This window comes from Dicentrarchus labrax, unplaced genomic scaffold (assembly GCF_905237075.1).
Source record: "Dicentrarchus labrax unplaced genomic scaffold, dlabrax2021, whole genome shotgun sequence".
NCBI classification, from domain to species: domain Eukaryota; kingdom Metazoa; phylum Chordata; class Actinopteri; family Moronidae; genus Dicentrarchus; species Dicentrarchus labrax.
Genome location: NW_026136706.1, coordinates 29,749,311 through 29,761,199, shown reverse-complemented (window position 1 = coordinate 29,761,199; position 11,889 = coordinate 29,749,311). Strand labels below are relative to the sequence as shown.

The following is an 11,889-nucleotide window of genomic DNA, read 5'->3' as shown; positions in this document are numbered from 1 at the left end:
TGCCATTGGAGGAAAAAAAGAAAGGTCAAAGTTGACATTGTGCAATATTGCTCTGACCCTGAGTCTGTGAATAACAGAGAAATAACCGGAGTGATTTTTAAAGTGCACCCGTTCATATCGTGGTATTGTGGAGTGACACGTGCTCTTCACATTAGGTGTACTAGAATTTTCTGTTTAGGTAACGAATCAGCCTCCAGGGGCAGTGCGCATGCGCAGAATCGTCATCGTCGTTCTGGATATTTCTTCACGTGGAGTCATTCCCCTTCAGTGTTTCAGATCCACGCGCAGGAAGAACCCGGGGTGCAGATCCACGCAGACCCTCTCTCACATCCAGAAATGGTAAGACCCTCCGTCGCTGTCTGTGGAGAACACTACAGAGTCCCACCGCCATTTTACACAGGGCTAACGGTAATGGTACGTTAGCTGCCGTTAACGTTGATTCACAAGGTCAAGCAGTTAGGAAGCCGACTGAGGAGGGGAGAGGGGGAGAGGGGGAGGGGGGGGGTTATCTCATGATACAGTGTATTAAACATTAGAGGAGAAGACAGGGGGCTTTTATCTGTCGCTGTCTCTATCGTTAAAGCCTCCGGGGCAGCTACACACTCACTGCTAATGTTCACTGACTGATGTGCTGCTCGCTCGGTGAGTGTGAGTGGCTCTTCTATCGACAGACAGACAGACAGACAGACAGACAGATGTGCTGAGAAGTGAATGCTCTCGCTAACTGCAGCAGTCACATGTGGATGAACACACACACACACACACACACACACACACACAGTGTTCCGACGAGTTTGGTGCTTAAATCTGTCTTATTGTATTAAAAGTGTCTTATTGTTCCCTGTTGGTTCTGTCTGTCAGTCTGTCTGTCTGCCCTTGGTTGGTGAAAAGTATGAATTACATGCACGTTTAAATCACTTCCGGCTTCCGCTACGTAGACTGTGACCTCATGACCTCCCCGTGCACATTGTGTGTCGGCTCTGAGCGGAAGCCTTGTAACATACAGCTGAACTAGTGTTAACAGTAACAAGTAAGAACAAAAGGTTCCAGTTTATTAGCTATATCTAACTAAAACCTCAACCTGCAGTACATTCTGTCCTTAAGGAACACTATAATGTTCAGCTTTATCAGATTGATTGAACTTAAAGGGCAATTTGGAGGCTGTAATTTGTGGTGCTGTTGAACTGTACATGTCTTGTCATGTATGACAGTAAATGAAAGGTTTTTCAGTTTCGGGCTGTTGATTGGCCAAAAGAAACTATTAGAAGATGTCATGTTGGGGCCCTGGAAATTGTGATCAGTATTGTTCTTTCTTTCTTTAAAAAAAGAAGAGTCAGAGAATGTGAGTTTGATCATCTGCTGCAGCTCTACCCCCACTACCTCATGAAGTACTACGGAGAGAACCTTCTGGAAAACTGGACAAACAGGCCTCGATCGTTATCTTGTAGTGTTAAAAACCTTGATGACATTTCACCACCACTCAAGGCTGTTACCATAGCTCCCCTAAAATACCAGGATGCCTCTGTGTTACCGTCAAAGTATTTTTTTTAATCAGTAGTCCTGGTCCCTCCCTGCCTGGGGTTAAACAGTCACAGTGAATAAGTAACTCCTCTCTCCCAAACAACCTTCACCCAAGGTCACTCTTACATCTGCCGTTATCAGACTGTTGGCAGCTGGTGTTTTAAATCTTCTAAAGCTGCTGTCCTCCCTCATTCATCTGCTGCTTGTAACTTTACACACACACACACACACACACACACACTGGCTGAAGTATTTGAAGTAATGGTGAAAGGCTGACTTTCGTTATACTGAGTTTTATTATAATTGACATCACAAAGGCCACCTCTGTGAGGGAGCCACTCATTTATTGTTTAGACACTGTCTTTACTTAAGCTCTTTTGTCACTCAAGACAGCCCCCTTGTGGTGGTATTGGGTGCTTACAGCAAATATCAAGGCTTTAGTTGGTTGTGTAACAAAAGAAAATGTTCTTTGATTGTAATTAGTATTACTGGCTGACACCCTCTCTTTGTGGTCACTTGCAGGCCTTCAGAAAATTCCTCCCCTTGTTCGACCGCGTGCTGGTGGAGCGCTTTACTCCAGAGACTGTGACGAAGGGGGGCATCATGCTGCCAGAGAAGTCTCAAGGCAAGGTGCTGCAGGCCAAGGTCGTGGCAGTAGGGCCTGGTGCTGTCAATCAGGTGATAATCCATTTACCATGGTACTAGAGAAAATATAAGAGACACAGGCAAAGCTGCTATGAGGAATGTGGGGCTTTATAGTTGGTTCTGGCTCTGAGAATTCTTCTGTAACTCTTTGTGTGATGTTTTTTTTTTTTCCTAGAAGGGGAACCTACAGCCCGTCAGCGTGACGGTTGGAGAAAAAGTACTCCTCCCAGAGTACGGTGGAACTAAAGTCAGTCTGGACGACAAGGTGCACTACACTTGACTTTTAAACTTTGAATCTGTTTAGATTTGTTTCCTTTTTGCCCTGCCTTGCTTAATATCTTGTTTTCTCGTTCTATCCTCCAGGACTATTTCCTGTTCCGTGATGGAGATATCCTCGGTAAATACGTTGAATGAGTCTTCATCTTTTTGTTGCTGTAGAAAATGTCAAGTCCCTGTCATCCCTGGAGAGAAGAAATTAAGTTGCCTCTTTCATGTCTCTTTTACTTTTTTTTGTTATTACAATTGTAAATAATTCTAATCACATTTTGTTACAATAATAAAGGTGAACTATTAATTATTGTCTCAATGATTTCCTCTTACTCTTGCAGTTAATATTCAGTATACTTAAATAAAGATATTCTAATGTCAGGGTTAACTTACTAGCTTGTGACTGTATCTCACAGCCATCTTCAGTGAATGGAACTTGCCTAGGTACACTACATACCGCTGTTGGGACAAGATGAATGCCACATACTAGATCCCTCAAACACAAATGGACATGACTCGCCAAGAACTATTTACTGTTCAACTGTCAGAGTGGGATTAACTTATGTTTTCTGTTGGGCCCCTTTGATGCAACCTGCGGGTCTCTGCATTGTTTCTATTTGGAATTGATCTCAGTTTATTGACAATGACCAGTAACAAAGCAGAACCTCCATGTAAACACAAGGCAGAACTTATTGTCATTCTCTCCATATAAAATATTCAATATACAGGGGAACAGAATTCTGTGTTCAGTGCTATGGTTTACACAGTAAGGGCAAAGTATCATAGGCAGTGGGGGTGCCGGTAAGTAGTAAAACTTTTTTTGTAAATTTGCAATAAATGACAAAAATCAATCAATAGATAAATAGTGGACCTTGGACTTTTGGGGCCCCTGGGGACGTAGGACTTTGGAACCGTTGCTTGTTTTTTCCTGTTGGCAACCCCTGTGTAGTTTAATCCCTTTATTTTGTAGTTTAATATTTAACAATGCATCATGTTTTATAAATGGGTCATATGTTTTACATTTGCCTTTATCTGCAGTGTAACTGATTTATAGCAGCAGAGTAAAAAGTAGAATAATTGATACAAATACATATCAATTATTTGTATACATTCCAGTGAATGTAGTAAATAAAATGTGAACAAATAAATTAAAAGGTTTATATGTTTTAAACCCAATCAGCCCTTTAAAAAAGAGAAAACATTTCTCCCTTATACCTCAAATCCTTCAATAAATACACTTAAAAATATATTTTATTCTTCATTTTATTTTTCACAAACTCATTTAACTTTTTTTTTAACTATTTTTCATTCTTGGCACATTTGTCAAGTATTTCATATTCTTTTATTAAACACTTTCCTCGTGTCTATATGAAATGGGACTGCCGATGTATGTCCACAGTGGCATATTGCTGCCACGCCAAAAAATAAAAACGGATAAGTTTCAGGTTATAACACAATGTTTTTCACGTTGGAACAAGATATTTTCATATTGTGTAATGTAACAATTCAACTAACAACAATAACATAATGACTATAATAGCCTATCCTGATTCCTTTTACTTCCTAAATGTTTATCTGCTGATGACATTTTTTGTGAAGCACTTTGTAATGTTGGTGCTCTATAAAGAGTTTGTATAAGGTGAAAATGTATGGTGATAATGTGAAAAACATCTTGTTATAACAATAAATGTTTCACTACATTGTGATACTATTCCGTTTTTCTTTTTCTGGCATAATGATGTATTTGTATCAATTATGTTTTCGAGACACATCCGAGATCCTTTACTGCCTTCTGACGGTTTCGGTACTCCACAGTGTAACTAACTAACTAATACTGTCTCCAAGTATAAATGAGCTTCAATGGAAATACTCAATGCCTCGGATGCGTCGTTAAATACAGTACACGAATATAAGTGAATGTGTGTTCAGTTCAAGTCCACCGCTCCTAACCTCTGATCATATCCGAGTCCGCCGCTACAACACAGCGGCTGACGAACATCCGGGTATTCTGTCGAGATGGTCATGGCGGAGGGTACTGCAGTTCTCAGGAGGAATCGGCCTGGAACCAAGGCAAAGGTGCGTTTCACCCAGCAGGAATACACGAACACTACGGCAGATAAGCTCCCACGACTTCGCGATGCCGTCTCATTTGAGTCGTGTTGCTTTACTATACACCTTCTGTCGACAATTCTCGCAGACAACATGTAGGAAGGGCCTGACCTGGAAATGGCCAGCTAGCTAACGTTAGCTGTTGCTCCGTCTAGTTCCTGGAGCGGTAACGTTAACTGAAATGGCTGTGGCTTTTTAGTCTACATTTCGGAGTCCCGTGTGACAATCATTGTAGCTTTAAATAACATCCAGCCAAACTGGTGAATGAAGTTCTCACACTACCCTGAAACAAATAGCCGTTGCTAACTTACAACCAGCGGAAAGGCTCCCTGAACTGTTTGCTCTGCAGGAAGCAGTCGCACCCCAGTTGACGTTATTTAATGAGCTAGTGTCAGGTTAGCTTCGGAACTGTGAGTAATGTGGAAAAACAAGAGGCTACTGACTTTTACTGTATGGTAGTCTCTCTGCTAGCCTCCCACAGCAGAGCTAGCGTTAGCTTCTTATACGTATATATTGTTAAACAAAGCTAACGTTAGCTGTACGTTAGCTGTATGTTAGCTGTACGTTAGCTGTATGTTAGCTGTACGTTAGCTGTACGTTAGCTGTACGTTAGCTGTATGTTAGCTGTATGTTAGCTGTATGTTAGCTGTATGTTAGCTGTATGTTAGCTGTATGTTAGCTGTACGTTAGCTGTATGTTAGCTGTACGTTAGCTGTATGTTAGACTGATAGGGTTTTCTGACTCGTGGTATTTGACGCCAGATGACAGCTAACGTTAGGTAGCAGTGTCTGTGCTACAGTACCAGGTCTGTCCACTCTGAGTGTACACTAACATTGTCCTTCCTTCATGTGTAGGATTTCTACAACTGGCCGGATGAATCATTTGAGGAGATGGACAGCACCCTGGCTGTCCAACAGGTGTGTTGTCATGTCGTCTGTCTGTCTGTCTGTCAGTCAGTGTTTCCCAACCATTCGGTCTATTTAGAAGTGTCAGGAGAGCATGGTGGTATCTACGTAGCGGAGAACAGCCGTCTTTCTGTTGTTTATTTAATGCCATTATCTCCGGATTATAACTGAATTATTTGGTTATCTCGAGCAGTCTGCCTTTTGTTTTCTTGATTTCTAACAAGAAAACAAAAGGCAGAAAGAATTTATCAAGAGAGGATAATTAAGGAGAATTCAAAAGTGAATGTCGTGTCTGGTGAGTCACCTCTTCTCTTCTGAGGTGATGATCAAAACTTCCTTGAAAAAAACAACAACATCTATATATGCTGGCACAGATCTCTACAAATGATAAGAGGAAATGACCTTTTGTGTTCTTGTGATAATAGTTTGATTGTCTCGTTTTCTTATGATAATGAAATTATTAACTTGTGATCTTGATAACGGCATTGAAAAAAATTACAAGCGTGGCCGTCCTTGGCTTCAACACCATGATTTTCATTAACTTGATACATATAAGTATGAAGGTCCTCTTACACAGTACTTAATGTAATCAAGGGTTGGGTGATTATTATCGTGAGTATAAACAATCTTCAGTCATGTGAATATGATGGCCAAGCTAGTAAAGCCATTGGTTGTTCATTCCAGTCAGCTGAGACAGCCAAATAAGTTCAGAAAAATCTAACCACTCGAAGGACAAGTTCACGTTTTGTTAGGTGTGTCCCAACACAATGTCCACATGTACACTAAGAGAACAGGAGGAATGTTAGCTGTAAGGATTGTTCCTGTTCATACTTGCCATGAAGAGATCCCTTTCTGATATTTTTCCAATGGAAGCGATAAGGGGCTCATCCACAGCTCTTACTCAGTGAAACGATGCGTTCCTAACGTCAGCTGAGATGTCTATGAGGCTTCAGGAGTTGGAAATCAAGTTAGTGTTTTCCAAAGTTGCAGTCAGAAGAAGCCCACCAATTTGAGAAGGGTCCAAGCTCACATCTGGGGACCGCAAGTTTGCTAAATTTGAAGAGAGTAGGGCCTCAGCTTACATTACCTTACATTGTAATGTGGTTGTTTTTCAGGTAGAAAAAGGTATAAAATATATTTCTCTTGTTTGTTACATGCAAAGAAACACATGCTAAATTACCTAATAAAAATAAATTGCAGCTGTTGTTAGACTGTTATTGAAGTTAACATTTAGAGTACGTTAACCATATAAAGACATATAAAAGCATGTGAAACAAATTGGAATATAAAATCTCTGCATAAAAACTGAAAACGTAACTGCACCTTTACTTCACTGACTCACAATATACAACAAGCTAATCCTTAACACAGTATCTGCTTAATGTTGGCATATTCCTTGCTTCACATGTTGCTCATTTTGAAATACTCATGTTGGTTACAACCATCTTTGTAACAGACTAAAGATGAAGTTGTATATGCTCAGAAATACCTGAACATTTCACTGCCTTTGTGGCTTTCTTGGATTTAATTTCACTTATAGCAGATTCTCTACACAGAAGAGTTGTTTACCCTCTCATTCTGAGGCTCCCTGCTCTTCTTATTGGCTCGCAGGTCCACAGATTGCCAGATAGTAGGTCTGCAGCCGGGACCATTTGGCCGATTTGGCTAACTCCAAGTAGCTTCAACTAAATGTTAGATTACATTTTTGTGCAGAATGAGGACTGTGGCTTTTGTCCGTATCTTTAACATTGGAGTTGCCTTCAGACCTCTTCAGACAGTACAAAGTGGCAGAATGATTGCAATGACCAGTAACTGCGCTTGAACATACACTTTGACAGTCATGGTAAAAGTAAAAGATCAGGAAATCCCATTGAGGTGATTTTACAATCAAAACCTCACACTGTCTACTTTCATCAGTGTTTATCTTCCTCCAGTTGTGAAGCCTTCATAATCGGATGTTTTAAAACTCGATCTTTATTTTGGTTTCCCAGAAACACCCTGGCAATATTAATTACAGTTAAAACAGGCATTGTGGCTTACAAGTGTGTTATGGACATATCAAGCTGATGAAGATTGCATTGCTGTGGTTGAGGGAGGGTCTCTACTAAAGTGTGTTTGATGGCTCTGTTTCAGTACATTCAGCAGAATATCAGATCAGATTGTTCCAATATCGACAAAATCCTGGAACCTCCAGAGGGCCAGGATGAGGGGGTGTGGAAGTACGAGCACCTCAGGTATGTTCAGTTTATTTTTTCATGTTCTTTTATACTCAAAATGTAAAACAAAAAAGGCCAGACTGTCTACTTTTGAGTGACATTAGCAACCAGGATGCTGGAAAAGATAGATTCTCAACATAACGGGGGGAACGACAACAACAAGTATGAGGAATGAGGATTTAAGGAGGGAGGGAAAGATGAATATGAGAGGGAGAGTGGGGTGCAATATAGATGTTTTCAGCCCTCAACTAACTTGTAACTCCTTCCCAAACATTGTGTTTAAATCTTAAAGTGTAGTTTGATCGGAATCTTATCTTTCTACTGCTCTTTTTCTGTCCTCTTCGTAGGCAGTTCTGCCTGGAGCTCAACGGACTAGCCGTCAAACTGCAGGTAGGTGATCTAGCTCACCAGGTATACAAACTTTATTAAGGGTCGTGTCAAAAATAAAAAGAGTATGGAGGGGGCAACTGATTTTATTAATACCAATACCATTATTAGTTCTTACTGGTCAGATTGTTTAGATTTGTTGATTCCTGATAAATTTGTGGAAAAAAGTAGGCCTACACAGGTGTTCAGTGTCAACACAGCTGTTTTATTATCTCTGAGACTGAACACTGTGTGAAGGGGGGAGGGGGTCTGTAGCAACAGACTGTCATTATCTAAAATGGATGGAATGACTTTCTTTCAAATTCCTTCCTTCAATTTTCAGTTTCAGCAGTCCTGGAATTTAAGCCCATGTTGTGAGAAATATGATTCAGCTAGTGTTTCCACCCTTACTGAAATGATCCTTTGACTTTAAAATGAGCACTGTTGTCATCTTTCTTTGTGAAATGAAGCCACGCTATGGACCGTTTCTTCCTTTTCACCATGACTCCTTCTTGCAATCTGATGTCATTGTTTTGCAACACACAACTGTCAGAAAAACATTTCAGCATCATTAAAAGTAATTGATAGGCTCAGAGGCATACAATTCCAATGGAAAAGACAGTTTGGATCCACTTCTCAACTGGAACCAGTTCTCAATATCTTTAACTCGTGTTTCTAGAGTTGCATGTTTTCACAGACACGTTAGGAAATGTTAATATGCAATATTTCTTCAAGGCAGTTTGGCACAGGGAGCTTTTAGTTTATTTCAAACTGCAAATATGTATAATTCTTTACATTTTAGTCAGCACTACAGAAACACCGCTTAAGTATGATGATGTCAAGTTCTGTACGAAAGCAATCACAGCTAATATCAGGGTTGTTGTCTCACAACCAGATTTAAGACTTGTAGATTAATTTGCGCTGAAAGAGATGAAAGAACAGGTACTTCCCTCTGAAGAGTGCTTGAAAAGTATGTTCATTTTGACTTTGTATCAGTGTAAAGTCAGCTGTAGTGATGCTCGTCTTTCCTCCTTCAGAGCGAGTGCCATCCAGACACCTGCACCCAGATGACAGCCACGGAGCAGTGGATCTTTTTATGTGCTGCCCACAAGACACCCAAAGAGGTGAGTCAGCACTGTGGTTTCACTCAATCACCCTCTCTGTTACTCTCACATGTACCAGTCCCTGAGCGTGATTGATTTGCCTCTGTGTGAGGTAGAATAGAAACTTATGTGTGTGTGTGTGTGTGTTCTGTGCTGCTGCATCCACAGTGCCCTGCCATTGATTACACCAGGCACACGCTGGACGGAGCTGCCTGTCTTCTCAATAGCAACAAATACTTCCCCAGCAGGTCAGTCAAGATCCTCCTTAAACGTGCAGTAACTGATGATTGTGGCCACATGGGGGCAGCGGAAACAAGTTGTGATCACAGCCTCGACTTAATCAGCTTTCAGTTGATATGGTGAACTTGTAAGCGAATAGTTGCCAGCAGTTACAGAGCAACCTTGTCATTCATTTGCCACTGAAAACAGCTGCCTGCTACGCCGAGAGTGAACTAAAACAGTATAGTTGCAGTTAAACAATGAGCTGAAACTCGCTAATAAAGCTCAGTAAAGCCGAGGGGAGCTGCAGATTCTTTGAGTGACCCCTTTTCAAATTGTCATTTGACACATTGTTGTTGTTAAAATGTGGATTATAGCTGTTTAAGGCCAGGGTATGTTTGAAATATAATGAGTTTGTGCAGTGTCTGAATGTGAAAGTGTTTACAGCTGTTCCAAATGGAAGCTTGCTGTCAGAGAGAGGGGAGAGACAGATAATCTTGCACTCTTTCGGAGCTGCTCGTGATGTTGCAGAAGTAGTTGTGTTCAAATAAAAGTGCAGTAAATGTAGTTTTACACAGCTACCATTGTCTGCTTTGTCATTCTAGGGTGAGCATCAAGGAGTCGTCAGTGGCCAAACTGGGCTCTGTCTGTCGTCGCATCTATAGGATATTCTCTCATGCCTACTTCCATCACCGCCAGATATTTGACAAGTATGAGGTAGGTTTCCTCGGAAATATCCTATGAACCAATTACACCTTTTAAAGAAAAAAGCTCTTATTTTGGTGTGTATTCCTTTTCCATTGCTGAATAGACAGTCCCGCCCCTTTTTTGCTCTGTGCTCCAATAACGTGTGTGTGTGTGTGTGTGTGTGTGTGTGTGTGTGTGTGTGTGTGTGTGTGTGTGTGTGTCTGTGTGTGTGTGTGTGTGTGTGTGTGTGTGTGTGTGTGTGTGTGTGTGTGTGTGTGTGTGTGTGTGTGTGTGTGTGTGTGTGTGTGTGTGTGTGTGTGTGTGTGTGCAGAATGAAACGTTCCTGTGTCACCGGTTCACACGCTTCGTAATGAAGTACAACCTGATGTCCAAGGACAACCTGATCGTGCCCATTCTGGAGGAGGAGGCGCAGAACACCTCATCAGCTGGGGAGAGCGAGGCCTAAGAAACAGCTGCTGCCATAAGGGAGACACCTGTACAAACACAGTTTTACGCATTACAGAGGAGACACATTCACACACCTGCATCTACAGGACACACACATAAATATACACACACTACAGTGTATTAAGGCTCTTGTCTAGTAACACTGTCCATGTCCCTCCACCCTTGTCACCTGTGTCTATCTCAAAGGAAGTAAGGGTAAAGAATACCAGGAGCAGAGTTCAGCCATGCCTGCAGGACAAGATGTTGTTGTTTTTTTTAATCCTGTTTCTGCTGTCATTCACATTCACACTGTGTCTCTGCTACCAGGACACAGTTTGTTTCTGGATACAGTCCTGCTCTCACACTACTCCTTTTGGGAAACCCTGTTCCTTTTAATCTTCTTTAAGCAGCTGGATTTGCAAAAACCTATGTAATCATGGTGACCTGTATTGTTGACAAAGGCACACACTGACAGTCTCCCCGTCTGTATATAACCCCCCACTCCCCCTCTCTCTTATTCACTATCATGTTTTCTGATGGTGCTTCACTCTTTTGTGTCTGCTTCTGTTCTCTATTTGCTTGTGTTGCCTGTTTTGGGGGTGTCCCATGAAATGGATCATTAAATTAGCCTGCTGACTTAATAATGCTATTAAAACACAATGTAGGTGTGTGGCTTGTGTGGTAGTGAACAAAGACAAACTTAATCTCTAGCTTTGTACGTGTACTAGCAGTCAGATATTCTTTCTCTTCGGCCTCTGAAATGATGTTTCAGAGTATTTAGGAAGGCTCGTTGGCTAACTCTGATCCTGCTTTGTGACATGCCCCCATTTTAATACTGTGTAAAATGTGCCTGATATTCTTTTTCCTTGACATAATAGTAAGTGAAACCATGACTGTATGGGCAGAGACTGAGCTGCTGTAAGCCAGTTTTTACCACTTTAAGCATTTGATGAGTAAATAACCACAAGGAAGGATGGAATATCGGCTACATTTTAATATCGGAGCACAACCTCCCCTCTTTTACCCTCTCCCTCATTAAGTTATTTTGTGGGAGGAGTCTTGTCAATCCAACCCACTTTTTTTTTTAATGGACTAAAAAATTTTGTTACTGTTGACATTTTCATGATGTCTGTTAATAAAAAATACCTATTATTCAGGTTGCTGTGTGGACATTAATTCTATTCAGTGAAGCTGCACTGCTAACTGTGGCATGAACCTTATAGGACCAGTGTGTAGGATTTAGTGGCCTCTAGTGGTGAAGTTTCTGAGCTACTGTAGAAACATGACAGTTCACTGTGGAGCCTCTGAAGATAGATTTCCAGGTGATTCTACACTAATGAAAACATAGCTATGGATATTCTATTCCTTTTCTGACAATAGATCCTCTTAAATGTTACACACTGA

General features: G+C 41.1%; 1 protein-coding gene across 3 annotated transcripts; it reads left to right on the top strand.

Moving 5' to 3' along the window:
* Window positions 1-76: 76 nt before the first annotated feature.
* LOC127365564 (MOB-like protein phocein) lies at window positions 77-11,641 on the top strand. Of its 3 annotated transcripts, XM_051403757.1 has the most exons (9): window positions 77-339; window positions 2,044-2,199; window positions 5,397-5,459; window positions 7,581-7,681; window positions 8,011-8,053; window positions 9,067-9,153; window positions 9,301-9,380; window positions 9,957-10,068; window positions 10,370-11,641. In XM_051403757.1, the coding sequence occupies exons 1-9, from the start codon at window positions 337-339 to the stop codon at window positions 10,502-10,504; spliced, it is 780 nt and encodes a 259-aa protein (XP_051259717.1). In that variant the 5' UTR covers window positions 77-336; the 3' UTR covers window positions 10,505-11,641. The 3 variants fall into 3 exon arrangements, with proteins under 3 accessions (XP_051259717.1, XP_051259716.1, XP_051259715.1); XM_051403755.1 differs by lacking the exons at window positions 77-339; window positions 2,044-2,199 and adding an exon at window positions 4,378-4,509; XM_051403756.1 differs by lacking the exons at window positions 5,397-5,459; window positions 7,581-7,681; window positions 8,011-8,053; ... (2 more) ...; window positions 9,957-10,068; window positions 10,370-11,641 and adding exons at window positions 2,342-2,431; window positions 2,530-2,740 and having other exon boundaries at window positions 130-339.
* The last annotated feature ends 248 nt before the right edge of the window (window positions 11,642-11,889 follow it).

Excerpts from the sequence above, each read along its gene's own strand:
- LOC127365564 (XM_051403757.1), top strand. Across the intron at positions 7,682-8,010 it reads TGGAAGTACGAGCACCTCAG|GCAGTTCTGCCTGGAGCTCA; the intron begins GTATGTTCAGTT and ends TCCTCTTCGTAG. Across the intron at positions 9,381-9,956 it reads AACAAATACTTCCCCAGCAG|GGTGAGCATCAAGGAGTCGT; the intron begins GTCAGTCAAGAT and ends TTGTCATTCTAG.